Genomic DNA, 18,652 nt, shown 5'->3' with positions numbered 1-18,652 from the left:
GGAGGCAACATGTTACACCAGGGTCCTGGCTTCTTTTCACATGTAGCATGTGTTCTATAATTTTCATATGTGATCGTTATTTTTTCACATTCAACCTTCATTTATATAATATTTACATAATGTGTGTATTTTCCTGAATTTGCAAATGCAGTTTTATGGGAAAGGATGGTACACTGGCATCTTGGGAAGTGTTGCCCTCTCGAATTTCCAAGGGCTGCTTGCTTGATCTTGAGCTCAAATTAGATTTCACATGTTTTTTCCATGGATTTGTGTGGATTTTGTCCAGGTTTACTAGCTTTCTCCCACTTTAAAAAAAATATGCCTCAATGCTAAATTGCTCCTAGGTGTGAATGTGCATGTACATGATGTCCTGAAATGGATTGTCATCCCATCAATGGTAAATTCTCCCACCTTGTGGTCAGTGTGACCAGGATGAGCTAATAGGTTAGGGGTTTAGGTTAATGAATAGGTAACTTAGGTTGAGGAGCTAATGCATTAAATGTTTTGAATGAGAATCAAATCAAATCAAATTTTATTTGTCACATACACCTACATACAGGGTACGACATGCAGTGAAATGCTTTTTGCATCTGTCCGGTATTTAAGCATAAAAGGAATGCAATTAGGGATAAAGAATAAAAAACAAAAAGAAAAGGAGATAGATAAATAAAAAGTATAAACTATATAAAAACTATATAAAATATGAAAATATATGTGAAAAAAATAATGCATATTCATATACATAAATATACATAAATGCGTATGGTTTTTAATGATTGTCCTTAAAGTGTCTATGTGCAGTATGGTGTGTATAGAGTGTCTAAAGTGGCACTGTGCTGTGCAAGTCCCGAGTTAAGGTGTCATAGTGCAGGTGTGCAGAAAAGTGTGCAGAAAAACAGTCAAGATGGAGGGAAAGGTCCAGTACTAGATCCTGGGTGTTTCCTGGTTTAAACTCTGAATGGCCTGCAGGAAGAAGCTTCTCCTCATTCTCTCTGTATTTGCTTTCAAGGAGTGGGGCCAAATGCATGCATCAGAGGAATGAAAGTCCTGGAAGAGAATGTGCTTAGGAGAAGAGAATGAGAAAGTGCTTAAAAAAATTACATTTAGAATAAAAATAAAATATAACATTTTTTATTCATTTTGCTCAGAAAGATTTTGGTATTATAAGATATTGTTGGAAATTTTGTAAATAAACTATACTTTTATTTTACAGGATTATTTTAAAGAAGCAATCCTACTTTTCCATTTTCTTATGTTAGACACAAACAGATTTTGGTTTATATCTAATTGTCAGAATTTATTGTTAAAATGCAATATATAAATATATTCACAGTTTATAGGTGTTTGCTGATTTTTTTTTTGGTAGGTACCTGCCACAATGTGCTGGAAATATCCCACAAGACCTGCTATTTTCACTGATGCCCTTTTGCCTAACCAAAACTATTTGACTTTTGTCATAGTCTCTTACGTATAGTCATTCCAGCCTATTTTTCTAACATATAAACATACAAGCTTCAAAAACAGACTGTTCCCTTGCTGTCTCATATACCCCACTTCTTGCCAGATGCCACTGTAACAAGATATATATCACAATTCCTCTTTGTTATTTCTTGTATTTATAATTTTTCTTTATTCATCTTCCTTTTGTATGTCCTATAGATACCAAAAAGGAAATTTTAACTCAATTGCATAGACATGCTGACAAATTTAATTAACAAAGAATGATCAATTATCTGCACAATGAATTTTCATCCATCTAAGCACACCATACTGTAACCATACTGTATATTCCAGCCTAAAAATAATCTGAATTTATATTTGAAGGAGAAAATGAATTTTAATTTGAAACCCAGTTCCCATGACTTAGCATAAAACAAAAGCATTGTTCAGAAACCAAACATGTCCTGGCCTATAAAGGGAAATTTAGAAAATTTAAATGTTCAGAATTAAAAACGCTACAAACACAAAAATATATGTCCTGATCAAATATATGTAAATAAGAATGGAATCCGGTACGCTTCGTGCAATTTTTTTGCTCCGAAGCGTGCTTTCATAAGGACCTTTGATTTGCCTGCTTCCATAAGGACTTTTAATTTGTAGACGATTTTCCAACACCGCTATTCTTACCGGAAGTGTGGTTTTTAGGTTTGATCGTCGTTCTGGGTCCGGGTTACCTTAAATTTAATTTTCCGTTAGAAAAAAAGGTGACTTATAATCGAGCTGGGTGAGTAAACATCATGTAGTCATCCTCTTCTTTGTGAGCTATACGTGTTTGGGTTCACTGTACAAACGTTATGCGGGTAATTAATTAGACTCTTCGAGTAGCACGAGTTGGCGCTTTCGTTTTCCGTAGTCCCGCTGTAGCTTAGCTTAGCATAGCTTAGCTTGCTAACAATGCTAGCGAATCGTGATTAGCGAGCTAGCTTGATGGGTCAGGAGGAAAATAAGAGAAAAACGCGTTGTGTTCAAAAGTCTAATTTGGAAACGAATAGAAACATTTAGAAACAGAACAAAATTGAATACAGCGTATAAATATATAATAAATAAAGAGCCGATTCAGCACCTGTTTGTTATTACTAGCCGAATGCTTTAGCAGCCTCATTACCGATATTGTAAGAGCTGACATTTTGTTAGCATGGAAACGATAAAGCCTGCTAGCAACAAACTGTCGATTCTTTTAGTCTTGGTGTAACATCTTTGGCAAAGCTTACAGATCAGATAGGATGAATTGATTGTTATCATTACGTGTTGTTGTTAATCATGACAATAAGCAGAGACTGGATTATTTTGAATAATCGGGAATAAAGCGAAAAGGTAGCGTTAGTGTAACCAGCTCACACAAGGTGTTTCTTAGTTAGGGGATATTAACATGGCTGCTATATAAAGATGCCTTTGTTTTGTTTAATGTTGCTAAGATCTTGTGCAGTTCAGAATCCTTCAGATATCTTACTTCTGTGCTGTAGGTGGGTGATCTGCCCAAGATGTCATTCCCTCCACATCTCAACCGGCCACAGATGGGCATCCCTACCATGCCTCCTGGGATCCCTCCACCACAGTTTCCTGGCTTTCCTCCTTCAATGCCACCAGGTAGTGTGAGACAAGATATAAATGTCGAGTTGAAAGCCTTCTGGCTGATTTCTATGCCTGCAACTATCCGTGTTTTTCCATAGACGAGAACTTCATAGTACAATTTAAAGGAAAAAGAATTAAAACTGTTTTCATTGTTATTTAGATGGTGACTTTAGAGTGCATCTTGTACATAGTAATGTAATTGTGATTTTAAGACACTTAATTGTACCTCAAGAAGTGCCCTGGTAGCTTTTATTAGCTTTAAGTCATATTTTGCACTACACACACCTTACCAAGTAAAATATACAGCAGATGTACGCTTGAGGGAACCACCCTAGTGATATGGAAAGACAGAGTACGTTATTGTTGTTGTTTTTTTTTTTTCTTTTAGAGACTGTAGGGTTATGAACAGTGAGAGAGTGAGAGTTGTCTGACACATCAGAGATCCTGTGTGTGAACTGAGAAAATTCTACAATTGTGATGGTGCAACTAACATGTTGAAGGAAACGCTATTTGGTTGATCAAGGAAGAAACCCAAATCCAACTAGTGCAAAAGAAATATATAGCAGTTTAGTGTTAAGTTGTCAGGAGAGGTTTGACATTACAATAAATGTCTTCAAAACATGATCAACGTATGAAACGGCAATTATTATTGTAGAGAAAGTGTTGTGTAACAAACAACTTTATGGCACTATGTGAAACTTATGCTATGTTTATTGTTCTGTACAGTTTGGGTCTTGTTCTTTGACAAAAACAAAAATCAGGATTAGATATTTCAAGGAAAAACACTAACTTGCCATACATTGTGTTGTATTGCAAATGTGAAGTCTCTACAGATATTTACTAGTCTTATGTTTGAAATTATGGGTCAAAGTTGGTGTTGTTCACCACTGCAGCTTAATGTATAGTAGATATAGTAAAGGTCAAGTGTAATACTTAAGTAGCCGTGATGTTTTAGACAAATGTCCTTCATCAGCTGTACAAACAAAATGCTTCTGAGGCTGTACAAGGTTGATGAGGTGTGTGTGTGTGTGTGTATGTGTGTGTATACAGATGCTCCTGATTCTGGGCTCAGAGATTCACTGATGATGTTTTCTTTTCTAGGAGCCCCAATGATTCCAGTTCACATGGGCATCATGACCCCAACTCCAGCGGTAAACTTCCTTACCTACTAAAATGAATCAAATTTTATTTTAAATGATATCGTTGTTAATAATTGTACTATAGTATACGCTCCCTGACAAAAGTCTTGTCGCCTATCCAAGTTGTAGGAACAACAAACAATAACTTGACTTCTAGTTGATCATTTGGAATCAGAAGTGGCTTATATGAAAGGCAAAGGCCTCTAGATTATGCTTATTTTTCCAGAATAAAATCTTATCATGACTTGATTTTTAATTATTTAATTAGGACAGAAAGGTCAGACTTTGCTTAGAAAAAAGTCTTGTCACATCTTTAATGGATTCAACCAATCACAGAGTAGAGCGTCACCTGTGAGAAATACTGTAATTAACACATTCCCAGGTGTGTAGAAGAAGAACCCCGGACACCCAAACTTCATTTGAAATGCATCCTGATCTCTGACAGCATGTCGAAGATTCAACCACAGACCAAATTGCTGATCATCAAGAGCCTGAAGACCAAGTCTCCTGCTGAGGTGGCAGACATCTTTAATGTATCTAAAGGTCAAGTGGAGAGGATAAGAAAAAGATTTGAAGAATCCGGTGAAGTTCATGACAGGCCCAGGTCAGGCAGACCCCGTAAGACAACTGCGTAAGCCAGAAGGTTGATTTTTCTGATAAATCATCTATTGAACTGCATCCCAATCATCGCAAATACTGCAGAAGACCTATTGGAACCCGCATGGACCCAAGATTCACACAGAAAACAGTCAAGTTTGGTGGAGGAAAAATCATGGGTTTGGGTTACATTCAGTATGGGGGCGTGCGAGAGATCTGCAGAGTGGATGGCAACATCAACAGCCTGAGGTATCAAGACATTCTTGCTGCCCATTACATACCACAGGAGAGGGGAAATTCTTCAGCAGGATGGCGCTCCTTCTCATACTTCAGCCTCCACATCAAAGTTCCTGAAAGCAAAGAAGGTCAAAGTGGTCCAGGATTGGCCAGCCCAGTCACCAGACATGAACATTATTGAGCATGTCTTCGGTAAGATGAAGGAGCAGGCATTGAAGATGAAACCAAAGAATCTTGATGAACTCTGGGAGTTCTGGCAAGAATGCTTTCTTTGCCATTCCAGGTGACTTTATTAATAAGTTATCTGAGTCATTGCCGAGATGTATGGATGCAGTCCTCCAAGCTCATGGGACTCATACACAATATTAATTCTTTTTCAACTGCACCATAACTTTGTTCTGTACTGTACATTATTTCTGTTAAGTGAAAAGACTTTTGTCTAAGCAAAGTCCTACCTTTCTGTACTAATTCAATAATTAAAAATCAAGGCATAAGGCATTTTATTTTGGTAAAATAAGCGTAATCTAGAGGCCTTTGCCTTTCATATAAGTCACTTCTGATTCCAAATGATCAACTAGAAGTCAAGTTATTATTTGTTGTTCCTACAACTTGGACAACAAGACTTTTGTCAGGGAGTGTATGTATCGATTGCATTAGGCGTGTTAGTTGTATAGGAATTGTTTCATTTAGAAGATATATATAAAAACTCGTACGTTGTTGTATTGTCCAGGTTCTTGTGCCCACCTCAATGGCAGTGGTCAGTAAAGTAGCTGCCCCAAGGAAAGAAGCTCAATCTGCAGGTGCAAAGGAAGCAGACGAAAACAGCGGCCCTACGACAACAGTATTTGTAGGAAACATCTCAGAGAAAGCTTCAGACATGTTGATCAGACAGCTGCTCTCAGTAAGTAGTGGAGTATTACTGTGGAATCTGTGCAAACACAAATAATGTTGTAGTGAACATGACTTTATGATCTTATTCTAGCTGAAGTGTAGTACCTTGTTTTACATAAAAAGCTGTTAAACAAGTGGTGAGTTTGAAATCGTTAAAAACAGAGAGCAACGCTTTTTCACTGTTGCTGTGCTTTTGCCTTACACCGAACATTTGGAGTTACTTCTGTTAACGTCTATAGCAATAATGCCATAGGAACCAAGAACAGGAACACTGCTAAGAATATTGCAGTTTCTCATTTTAGACTTTCACAGATTTTTAGTTCCTAGTTTGATTTACCAGGTGGTGTGACACATTTACCGGTGTGTACAGTGATGTGACATTATGGTTTTCTGTTGTGGCCAATAATCTTGTATTTTCAGTGGGGCTAAACATCCACTCATGTAAAGAGCACTGAAATAAAGCCCATTGTAGTAATAGGAAAGCGGCCACTTTCACAGGATGGTTAGGTTATATAGAAGGCCCGCCACGACTGAGGTGCCCTTGAGCAAGGCACCGAACCCCCAACTGCTCCCCGGGCGCCGCAGCATAAATGGCTGCCCACTGCTTTGGGTGTGTGTTCACGGTGTGTGTGTATTCACTGCTGTGTGTATGCACTTTGGATGGGTTAAATGCAGAGAACAAATTCTGAGTATGGGTCACCATACTTAGCTGTATGTCACGTCATGTCACAGTGTATAATTTCTTAATCGTGTATTTAACAAAAGAATTTTAGAATTGAGAGGTCAGTGCTGATTAAAAACGTGTCATGTATTTGTTCAGTACAAGAGGTTGTTTATGCAGATCATGAAAATCATGTCATAGGTGGGTGTTTAAGGTTCTTTTATTTCATTTGCATTAAAAGTTGCTGTTAATGGCCATGTTTTTCTTCCAGAAATGCGGTTTGGTCCTGAGTTGGAAACGAGTACAGGGAGCTTCAGGAAAACTGCAAGGTAAGAAAATAAATATAGCTTTGCATAAATAATCATCTGATATTCTGTATGCTATTTATTTGCTATACTTTTACACATGGGCATTTAAAAAATTTTTTTTTGCTTTTCCTGTATCTGCATGTGCATTGCTATTTCCAAAGCATTTGGTTTCTGTGAGTATAAAGAGCCAGAATCGACCCTGCGTGCTCTGCGACTGCTGCATGAGCTGCAGGTAGGAGAGAAGAAGCTGCTGGTGAAGGTTGATGCCAAAACTAAAGCACAACTGGATGAGTGGAAGGCCAAAAAGAGGAGCTCCAATGGGGTGAGTTTACAAGCAAAGGCTCACTCTCTCATTTCTCACACACAGTTTTCAGGTTCTTTCATTCATATTTTACCCAAAGATGTTATAAAAATGATGATTAAAAAAAGATAAGGAATTACATTTATCAGGGCATGTTGTTTTAGGAAAATAATCAGTGGCAAAGTTGACGCACTAATAACAATACCATTTATATTACTTAAAGACCGCAGTATCTCCCAATGTCTCAAACCCAAAGTAAAATAAAACCGGATTAAACTTGAAAGGCGGGACATGTTTACTTCCATGCAATCCACATTGTCGTTAATTCAGAAAAACAGAGCAAAAAATTTTTTTTTCCTGAAAAATTCTCATAATTCTGAGATAATTAACTCGTTAATTCAGAAAAACAGAGTAGATTTTTTTTTTTCCTCAAGTGAATGCAATACGCTTCCGTAAACGGCACTTCCCAATTTCTTCTTTTATGCCGCAATACTCTGGCTAACAATTAACACTCACTTGTGGCAGTCAAAAGAGGAAAAAATAGTCATTCATGTGTATATCAAAGGGTGGGGTTGTCTGTCTGTACACACTTTCTGTATTCATAGCTTATCCTTTTCTTTTGGTAGAATGACAAAGCTGAGGATGGGGGTGAGGACGAAGAGGAAGTTTTGGATGACGAAACACAGAAACGGGACCAGATAGTGAAGGGAGCAATCGATGGCCTGATCCGGGAATATTCCAGCGAGCTCAACGCTCCTTCTCAGGACGATGAGTCCAGCCGTCGGAAGAAGAAGAAGGAGAAAAAAGAAGAGGTGTGTTAGTGTGTTTTGCCTTGTATAGTTTTGTTGTATGTAGGGATGTGCTAAACTATTCGAAAACCTGATTAATCGTTTAAGGTGCGCTTTTTAATTACTGAAACCATGCAGTCATGGCGTCAGTCTTGAACAGAGGCTACTGGTGGTATGGGTTGACAATGTTACTGCCTGTGGCACCATGCCACTCTTTAGCTTATTTCTTATTATTCTCCTTGTTGTCAAATCAAACATGTCAAACAACTGACTTAATCTAGTTACACTGACAGTTGAGAATCGCTCAATCAAATGCAAGGGGTGGAGGGAAAGGTCTGGAGACAGGATCTACACAGTAGAAGAATTTTATTTGGAGAAGTTATTCAGATAACTCCCAGATAATGGGGAGATGGGAATGTAGTTAGAATTCTGTTTTGGCCTTGTCACACAGCTTGTCTCCCTTCAGATACATGTGTGAAAGGCTACCTGATATATAACCAAATATTAAGTAGTTTGTCATAACATAATCAGAGAGACATACCTTATGCATAAGAAAATGTGTTGTAAAGACAACATGTACCACTTCTGCCCCCTTTTCACCAGAAAGAACCGGGTGCTGGTTTGAAGTTGGTTCCTCTGAGCCTTCTAAGAACTGGTTTACCTTTCCATGGGCTAAAGAGCCATCACAGAGCCGAGCCTTGCGTCGCTGTGTACAACGTTATACAGCAACGTTAGCGCAGCAGCAGCAAACACATCAACAATTGCGGCTGTTGCTTTACTGTTAAGGCTCATGGCTTTGCGAACCTACATTGGCATCCAAACGCGGCGAATCCTGATTTAAAATGATTTAAAAATGGCGCTAAAGACGTTCTCTTTTGTCTTGTTGGTTACAGTAACCCCCGCCTCCAGCACCTGACACAAGCGGTTCTTAAGTCTAGACCAGCAATGTTTTGGTGCTACTTAATAACCACTTTTCCTGGTTCAGAGCTGGTGCTTTGGCTGTCAAAAAAGAAAGATCTGATTTTAAATTATACCAGCACTCAAACTGCCTTGGTGGAAAAGGGGCACTATGCTTTTTTTTTTTATCTATTCCAGCCACTCACACTGAACGCTCTCATACAGAATACACTTACACACAATTCAGCATAAAGAGAATGACTCATATTTTAAGGACAAATGGAACAATAATTCTTAAACAATAAAAACCTTAGATTTCATAATTTCTAAAAACCTCAGGTCATGTTAATATTTTAAGCTTATTTTGATTTTAATAAAAAGTGGTGGTCATGTGCTCTGTGTATCCTTGTTTAGGAGGACATCAACGCCATAGAAATGGAAGAGGACAAAAGAGATTTGATCTCCAGGGAGATCAACAAATTCCGTGACACCCACAAGGTAACACATTCTAACCTCCTTTCACTCCCCTGCTAGTGCAACAAAAACCTGTACACCTGTAATTCAGATAGCTCAACCAGAAGAACATGACTAGAATAGATATTCTGAGCCTTCTGGAGCCTTAAGGTTAAATTGGGATTACTGGGCAGGCCACAGATTGCTTTCTTAAGAGTGCCTAAACTTCATCAACACAGAGGAGTTCAGTTCAATGACCATGAAATCAAGTTACATAGACTCATATTATATACCTAGAAAGGGACTGAACCCCTAACATTTATTCTCTAAGAACTGTTTTAGACCAAGACTGTTTAATTTTGGTCTTGGAGACCAGCCCGGTCTTTCCTGGGTTAGTGTCTTGAGAGACAAGGTCGCCATCTTAATGGCCTGAAATTTAGAATCTCCTCAAACTTTTAGTGAGACATAAAAATGCATGCACATAATGTAACTTCCCTCCAAGCTAATCTGTTCATTAAACCCCACCATTATGATAGAGATCATATGGTGACTAAAGCAAGATGAATCTCACAGCTTTGGAAAAAGTTGCAAGGATAGGATGTAAGTATGATCTTTCCATTTTTTCCTACATATTCTGGGCGCCCCCTTCTGGAGGACTCGCACAGGAGCAACTGCTCTGATTGGGGAAGATTTTAGTGACAAATTTCATATAGTGTAATGTAGGTAAACATTTTAGATTGTAGACAAGTTAAGACAGTTGACTTTTCCCAGGCAGCCTTCTATATTTTCCCGATATCTCCAAGAGGCCTGTGAACCTGTGTGGGTCCCCCCCATTTAAGATGATGTTCATGCTATAAATGATTACAGCTGACTGAATAACCACTGAATTGTGGCACAGTTGTGTCACACAGTATGTGACAGTAGGGGGCGCCCTTCCACAGCACGAGGATACTCTGAAGACTTTGCAGGTATGAGAGAGCCCTGTGTGTGAGCACTTCATTCATTCCTTCATGCTTTTATGTGGCTTTAACTTTTTCAGTCTTTCTGCTTTCTCTTTTCATTATCTGTTGTATTTTAGATTTTTTAAAAAAATTCTTGTCACAAGTTTCTTCCATTATCACTTAAAAGACTAGTTCCCATTCGCTGTACATATTTAATTTCACTTTATTTTGACTAAAATGGATCCAGACAACAATTCTAGATCAATACTGATTTTATGGGTGTAGTGTTTGACATTTTCCTATTGCTAAGCAAGTACTATTGCTTCCCACAGAAGATAGACTTATAGGTAAAACTATTAGTATAAAGTATAGAATAATATACATACAAAAATGGAGAATGAGATGTAACCATAGCACAAATTTGTATATTGGTAGCCTATTAACATTGGGTTATATCAGTCAGCTAGAAGTATATAACGTATGCAAATGCTGGTAAGTAGCAGCGGTGTAGCAAAGTAACGCCTGCCAAAGCACGGATGTCACTACCTCCACTATAACCATGTTAAAGCAGTTACACAAGATGAATGAATGACCGTTTTATTCGTCGTTGTCTCTTACATATGTACATTTCTGTTGCTATAGCTGAATTCAGAAAACAGCCAAAAAAGAAAATTTCCAACAGATTTTTCTGCAAGCGATATATTTTTAAATATATGTAAATATGTATATAACACAATTTCTGCCTACATAGACAATTTTAGTTAAAGAGTAAGCTGTAGTGTCATCTAAACCCTTCCTAGCAAGTGTTTTTTTTTTTTTTTTGAGCACTGTTACATGGCAGAGCCAAACCTTTTTATATACAGATTATTTCCCTATCACCGTTAGCATGGCCAGATAAGCAGAGAGAAGTATCAACATAAAGCTTGTTTTTAAGTGCCTTGACTTAATTTAGGTGATGAAGACAGAGACCGATACAAATGCTAACTTATCGTAAACATTATTTAAATTTTATGACATTTATCCATAAGTAGGTTATAAATACGAAGGTAAACAACTTGACTTTTTTGTGGCGCAAAAGAAATCTTAAGGTACAGTTTTCTCCCAATTTCTATAGGGGTTTAACCAAGATTTTTTAAAGGGGTGGTAAAACACTTCTTTCAAAGGCTTGATTGTGTTTGTGGGGTTCACTGTAACATGTGTTCATGCGTCGTTTTTAAAAAAATTGCATTATTTTTCATATATTTTACCTTTATTTTGACCTTTACCTTCTATGAAGCCAGTCCCTCAAAAATAGCAATGGGCTTAGATTGGTTAGCTGGCCCAGTGTGTTGTGATTCGGTAACCGCCTAGTGCACGTTTTTCGGAAACGTCACACCCCTTACCTTTACCAGTAGTCTTATTTAATATTCTCTGAGGAGGGGTTTATGTAAATATCGGGGTTAATGACGTCAGCAACCCTGGAGGAATGTCGTGTAGTCCCTACCGGCCGTTTGCTGTAGTTCTTAGAAATGGATTTCTTTAAAAGCAAATATCTCCCTTTGCTTAAAACTTTGAACGTTGTAACTTTGCAGATGTTGTTTATGCTCAAACAGGAACATTACACACTAGCTAAAGTTAGAAAAGTGAAATCGCGTTTTACCACCCCTTTAATGTTAACGACTGTAAAAGAGAAACCGATTTTATTATTTAGTTCATTTTATTTGCGGATAACCTAAACTAAAATAAACCGTTTGAACTAAAACTGTATAAAAATGTATTTGACAACTTTGAAATCTTTTTGCTTACATAAATCTTCACTTGTGTATATAGCAAATGTTAAATTGAGTTTTTACATTGAGCTTAACATTTGGCAGATTCTTTCATCCAAAGGAGTTAAAAAGCATTTACCAAAAAGCATCTTCCACTGCAATGAGATGCAGGAAGAACACAGACTCATAGACACTGACTATATACATACACACATACATGTGTTCTCTGGGTGGACAGAGTAAGTACTTGTCGTACACACTGATTACAGATCATTACATGAGCATACATACACTTGGAAAATATTAGTAAAACTTTAGTAACGGCAATAGCGAAGACGGAGTAGCTGCAAGAAACTGGTCATCGTCTCAACTTTATAGACAAAACACAAAGGTACAGAGAGAGCTGAGGGTGTCTCTACCAAACTCTTCAGGTATATTCAAAGTGCTGAGTACTTGAAGTTTGTAAAGGATGTTTCTTTCCACCATTTGACATAGCTCAGATGAATAATTTCACTTGTAATTTTCATCTCTGCTTCTACTATTGCTCACCATTTCATTACTTCTGTTATTCCTCTTCGCTCTTGGCATCATGCATCACACTCACGGTTTTCTGAATTTAATCCTGTTTAAATCTGAACTTGGAAAATAGCATTTTAGCTATTTAGCAGTTTAGCTAGACCTTGTCCAAAAAGTGTCCTGGTTATTTATAACGAGTCATGGCATTTACATGGATGGCATGTGAATTCATATTGATGTGAAACCGTGCGTGTTCTGCTGGCTAAAGGCTTTTCATACTCACTGAGTTCAGCCCTTGGAGAACCCAGGCAATCAGCAGATTGGGGTAAGCCAGCTCTACAAATTCATTTGTTGCCCTTTCTGTCCAGTAGCAGAGATCAACAGAGTACCGTTTTAATCAATGCTGCTGTCACCGCGTTTTCACAAAATGTTTTAGAAGTTGTTTGTCATGTGTCGACATGTAACAAGAAACAGAAACGTTTTCTGAATTGATTTTCTCCTGCAAATCCTGTGACCTGCTTTTCCTCCCAGGCCTAACATAAAGGCTTGTAGGGGCAGCGAAGCTCTGAATCCATAGCTCAACACCTGTAAGTCCAAAACAACTAGTTTCACAAGGATTGAAGTCTTTCTCTTGCTGATATTATGAGCTGGAAACCTTTTACAGCGTCCTATTACCTGATTGTGCTCCTTGTTTGAAATTTGTGAAGCAGGGCTGAAAGTAAAGTGGTTTCCAGTGGTTTCTAATGTAGATCATGTAAATGGGGGAGAAGTTATTCTCTTCAGTGAGAAACATTTAAGAGCAGTTTCTTACCGCTTCTCACCATTGCCTCTATTAAAAATCACTTGCTGACCGTGTGGTGGGTGGACTCTGTCAGCTTTTGTAACCCTTATAGACATCAAGAACTGTAAACCACTTAATCTCTGCAGTCTAGACTAGAATTCTGCTGTGCTGTTTATCTGCTAACTGTATGAATGCTCAGGTTCTCTATCTGCCCCTCTCTGCAGAAACTTGAGGAGGAGAAAGGAAAGCGGGAGAAGGAGAGGCAGGAACTGGAACGCGAGCGCAGAGAAAGGGACAAGGAGAGAGAGAGGGAACGTGAGAGGAGGGAGCGTGAAAGGGAGAAGGACCGAGAGCGAGAAAGGGAGAGAGAGCGGGAAAGAGAGCGTGAGAGGGACAGGGAGCGTGAGCGGGAAAGAGAGCGGGAGCGAGAGAGGGAATGGGACAGAAGCAGAGACCACAGTGAAGCTCGCAGCAGGTCAAGGTGAGAACAACCCTCATTCTTTTCTGTGACTCAACTAGTAAAAATGGGTTTATTGGTTATATATTTGATTCCATATTTATTGGTTTTACTGTTCTCAATTGATTTTTGTGATCTTCCAGAGAGCAAAGCCGTGACCGAGAAAGAGATAAGGATAAGAAACGAGATCGCGAGGAAGATGAGGAGGAAGCTTATGAACGACGCAAACTGGAGAGGAAGCTCCGGGAGAAGGAGGCTGCTTATCAGGAGGTTGGGCGTTGTTTTTTTTTATTACTATAATGCAATCCGTATCCAGATTCTAGCCCGCAGTTAATTTGCGCATCTTGTATTATGTGCTGTACAGAGGCTGAAAAACTGGGAACTGCGAGAGAGGAAGAAAGCCAGAGACTACGCTAAGGAATCGGAGAGAGATGACGAGCGCAGACGGGAGACAGTAAGGGAGATCTATTCTTGCATCTGTCTAGCCAAATATAAAAATCACTGTTATAATTTTTTTTCTGAATCAGGCCAGTAATGTGCCCTTGATGTATTGACCATGGACAAACAAATTATTTTTGCATGTGTCTCAATTAGGCGAAAGAAGGCAAACGATTAAAGGAGTTCTTGGAGGACTATGACGACGATCGGGATGACCCTAAATACTACAAGTAATTTACTTTTTTTGTTCACTATATATGCAAATAAAAATCTAGAGATGTAGCTCAGGACCAGGATGCCGCAGGACCTCAAGTTATTCAAAGTGGGCGGTCAGAAAGAGCCCAAAGAATTAGCAGTGTTTAACATGGACGATTTCATTTTAACATATTTTAACAACCTCTGAAGGTAACCTCTTTACATTTATTGAGCCTGTCAGAATCCGTAATTCAGTTAGCCATTTTTAAAAATGGCAAATAAATGAATTTATGTCGTTATTAGTGGGGGAAGTTTCTTTTAAAGCAGGTGAATGTTTATATAATGTCCCATAACATTGTTGCTGTGCTTGTTAGCATCCAAACGTATATAAATCAGTTTGTATTAAATAGTTACTAATGATATCAAATTTGTTGCATTACCCCAAAATCAGTGTCGTCTCAGCTACAGATGCAGGTTTCTAAACGTTTATTTGACACTGCTGTATTGATTACTGTCTACTATCCAAAACACTTCTGAAAATATTAAAACAGATAGTTTGTTTTCATTGATTTGTTGAGGTTACAGATGAGTCTCAGTCAGTAATCGTACACGTAAAGGGTTTGTACACAAGATAAACTACCACCTCTGTATCCTCCATAGACCTTTTTTTGTTTTGTTTTTAAACTGTGCTGTTTCTGGGTTTGGCCTGTAGGGGCAGTGCACTGCAGAAACGCTTGCGTGATCGAGAGAAGGAGATGGAGCTAGACGAAAGAGACAGGAAACGAGAGAAGGAGGAGCTGGAGGAGATCAGGCAGAGACTGTTGGCTGAGGGACATCCTGATCCAGACGCAGAGCTACGCAGGGTACGTCTATCATCTTAGACATGCAGTTACAGTGAAATCAGTGTGACACAATTTGCAGAATTTTTTTTTCTCAAATATTTTTCTTTGCATGGCTCTGTTATTTTTGCCATTAAAGCAGTGGTCATCTTAAATTTGCAGCACTTTGTCGGTCAGTACTGCACATTGCTTTTAGACATACAGTGCTTTTAAAATTTAAAGAACACAGTGTTCTTATATAGTGCTAACCTGGAGACTATTAGTATTTTGTTACTTCTTTTCTTTACTTTGCTCTCTTGCAAAACTAAAACAATGAGCATGTCTTGGTTAGTGTGCATTTTGCTTATCAAATCATGCTACAATAACCCACACATCACAAATATTCCAATAAATGCAACTGGTTTTGTTGAGGCTTATATGAGGTTTATAAAAACACTGATTTCACACCCTTCATTTAAAGTAATACGTTCCATTTGAAATTGTAAAATGATTTCAAACTGCAATTATTCAGAGCAACGGTCAAATAAATAGATTGTGACCCACTTTCTCTGTATGTAATTTTCTTTATTTTTTAATCGCAGATGGAGGAGGAGGCAGAGCGCTTGCGGCAACCCCCAGTAAAGCCAGAGCCTGAGGAAGAACGAGAGAGCAAGCCTTCTCGCGAGGAACGTGAGAGAGAGAGGGGAAGAGAGCGCGAGAGGGAACGAGAGAGACGCCGGCCAAATGTCCAGTTGCAGTCAGATGAGGATGTAGAGGACGGAGAGGAAGTGGAGGACGAGGAAGACTCTAAACCATGTCTTAAGCCCACAATGAGGCCCATCATGGCTGCCCCGTCTGTGTCCTCAGCCAGCGGTAACGCCTCACCTGACACACCAAGGGAAGAGTCGCCCTGTGGCATCATCATTCCCCATGAAAACTCCCCACCGGAAATCCAGCCACAGGAGGAGCATCGACCCAAAATAGGCCTCAGCCTCAAACTTGGTAAGTCAGCAGGAGTAGGAGTGGGATGTGATAGCCTAGTGGTTAAGGTGTTGGGCTACCAATCGGAAGATTGTGAGTTCGATTCCTACGTCCCTGAGCAAGGCCCTTAACCCTCAACTGCTCAGTGGTATAAAAATGTAAGTCTGGATAAGGGTGTCTGCTAAATGCCATAAATGTAAATGAGTAGAGAAGAAAAATTGTATTTTTTTGGTGGGGGTGGGGCATTCTGTTAGGCGCTTTTAGTTTATTTTATATGGTCAATTTTCACTAATACCAATATGGAAAATCTCTTTCCTCAGATTTATGTGTGATTACTGTTTTTCTTTTAGATTAATTTGACCATTATGGAACTGTTTGTCTGAAGTACGTGTTCGCATTCCTGATATCCCCGCTCTTCCTCTGCTAGGTGCCACAGGCAGCCCTAGCCAACCAAGTGTGGGCAAACGTAAGAAGCTGGCTGTGGAGAGCGTCTTCAACCGATTCGATGATGACGAAGTGGATGAGGCACCTCGAAAGAGGAAGCTAGTGCCTTTAGATTACGAGGATGAAGACAAGGGCAGTGTTGGAGTTGAGGGTGCTGGAGCAGCAGGGGGCAAAGGGGCCAATACAGAGGAGAAACGCAAACACATTAAGAGTCTAATCGAGAAAATCCCTACTGCTAAACCTGAACTTTTCAACTACCCACTTGACTGGTCTGTCGTGGACTCGGTAAGCATCACCTCTTGTGTTTGTTGCAAACAGTTTTATGGGAATATGTCTATAGAATTGTTATGGTGGATGGGTAAAGTGAAGGCAATCAACCATGACAGCAGGATAAATGTACGAATAAACTTTTTTTTTTGTTTTTAAAATTCAATATCTGCACTTAAATCATAAAAATATTACAATCTAATTATAATTCAATTTGCAAGCGATGTTCCAATTTATGACACTGCAATAGACTTTTGTTATAAACTCACTTGACCATGATGCTTCTTGTTAGACTCTAATGGAGAAGCGCATTCGACCATGGATCAATAAGAAGATCGTGGAGTACATTGGAGAGGAAGAAGCCACTCTAGTTGACTTTGTTTGCTCAAAGGTAAAGGTTAACATGTTACGGATGTGCAAATGATAATTTGTTCTTTCAGGCTCTGTCTGAGCCTGTGTTAAGCTGGATGTGCTGCTGTGTTCTTAGCTTCAAGTTAAAATTAGTGTGCACTCTCATAACCTAAACAAAAATCTACACATATACATAATGGTCAAGCTTGAGGTTGAAAATTACTACAATATTTGTGCTAAAAAAATAATCATTTAAGAATTCAAAGGAAAATACAATAATGTTTAATGGTGGCAAATATTTTTGTCTAATCAGCCATCTTGTAATTTGAGTAGTTCTTTTATAAAATTAGTTTTTACTACAAATATAGCGATTGTTTATAGGCATAGATGATGAAATTCATGTTTCTCACAACAGGTGATGGCTCACAGTACGCCGCAAGGCATCTTAGATGACGTTGCTATGGTGAGTAATTCTGCACTGCATATATTACTCCCTTTTTCTGGTTTTAGTTTGTGTTTAGTTTAGTTTGTGTTTAGTCTGGTTTGTGTGTAAAGCGTTTGCGATTCTTCCTTCTATCCAGGTGTTGGATGAAGAAGCAGAGGTGTTTATTGTGAAAATGTGGAGGCTATTGATTTACGAAACAGAGGCCAAGAAGATTGGACTCGGCAAATGAACGAGCACTGAACGAGGATCAGAGCTGATAGCCTGATATTCCTGTTTGAAAAGCCCGGCATGTGAAGAGAGAAACATTCGGGGCAACTCAGCAAAACATTTTACCCAGCAAACTGATTACATCCTTATATAAACATATTGTCCCTACCCCTTCATCCACCTGTGACTGTGTTGATTAGTGAGCACTGGATCTGAAACCACATCCCATCTACTCATTCACTGCTAGAGATTTGGGTGAGGTGAATATTTCCTCAGGGCTTGTCTGATGGGTTTCAGCATATCTTCATCATGCCTGCTTGAAGTATAATTGATGTCTTTGAAAGCAGTATCTTATTGTAAGCTGCCACCTCTAGGTTACAGTTTAATTTTTTTTTTGGTAATAGAGTTGAGTTGAACCAAAGAGTTTATCTCCACGTGTCTCTGTGATTTGTCGTTCCACCACGGCAAGGGGGTAAAAAATACACAAAACAGGAATCGGACCCCACATTTTTGGAAGCGTCTGGCTTAAATTGATCTCAAGACGTGCAACGATGGAAACAGTGGTCTCTGTTTTTGTATGTAGTAATGGATGTGTTTTCAATAAAAGTAATCTTTTTTTTTAAAATAAAAATTAATTTACGGGTTTTGTGTTTCCTTAAGTGGGGTCATTTGAGCTTATAAAAGGGAAACACTGCAGAACTAACACCTTTATGGAAGCT

At 38.7% G+C, this 18,652-nt stretch overlaps 1 protein-coding gene across 2 annotated transcripts; it reads left to right on the top strand.

Annotated features, from left to right (window-relative positions):
- Positions 1 to 2,089: 2,089 nt before the first annotated feature.
- On the top strand, positions 2,090 to 18,568 carry rbm25b (RNA binding motif protein 25b). 2 transcript variants are annotated; one of them, XM_060866316.1, is made up of 18 exons: positions 2,090 to 2,224; positions 2,964 to 3,087; positions 4,174 to 4,223; positions 5,776 to 5,946; positions 6,869 to 6,926; positions 7,067 to 7,227; positions 7,833 to 8,018; positions 9,306 to 9,389; positions 13,555 to 13,811; positions 13,931 to 14,057; positions 14,152 to 14,241; positions 14,382 to 14,455; positions 15,133 to 15,283; positions 15,841 to 16,240; positions 16,647 to 16,948; positions 17,223 to 17,321; positions 17,697 to 17,744; positions 17,863 to 18,568. In XM_060866316.1, exons 2-18 carry the CDS (start codon positions 2,982 to 2,984, stop codon positions 17,953 to 17,955), a joined length of 2,457 nt encoding a protein of 818 aa, XP_060722299.1. In that variant the 5' UTR covers positions 2,090 to 2,224; positions 2,964 to 2,981; the 3' UTR covers positions 17,956 to 18,568. The 2 variants fall into 2 exon arrangements, with proteins under 2 accessions (XP_060722299.1, XP_060722298.1); XM_060866315.1 differs by having other exon boundaries at positions 4,123 to 4,223.
- Positions 18,569 to 18,652: the final 84 nt, after the last annotated feature.

This window comes from Tachysurus vachellii, chromosome 3 (genome assembly GCF_030014155.1).
Source record: "Tachysurus vachellii isolate PV-2020 chromosome 3, HZAU_Pvac_v1, whole genome shotgun sequence".
Lineage (NCBI taxonomy): Eukaryota > Metazoa > Chordata > Actinopteri > Siluriformes > Bagridae > Tachysurus > Tachysurus vachellii.
The sequence above is the reverse complement of the archived record's forward strand: the minus strand, read 5'-3'. Positions and strand labels throughout refer to the sequence as shown.

Coding starts and splice junctions, on each gene's coding strand:
- rbm25b (XM_060866315.1), top strand. CDS start 2,982: ATGTCATTCCCTCCACATCTCAACCGGCCACAGATGGGCATCCCTACC. Junction 14,058..14,151: donor AGGAGGCTGCTTATCAGGAG/GTTGGGCGTTGT, acceptor TGTGCTGTACAG/AGGCTGAAAAACTGGGAACT. Junction 16,241..16,646: donor AGGCCTCAGCCTCAAACTTG/GTAAGTCAGCAG, acceptor TTCCTCTGCTAG/GTGCCACAGGCAGCCCTAGC.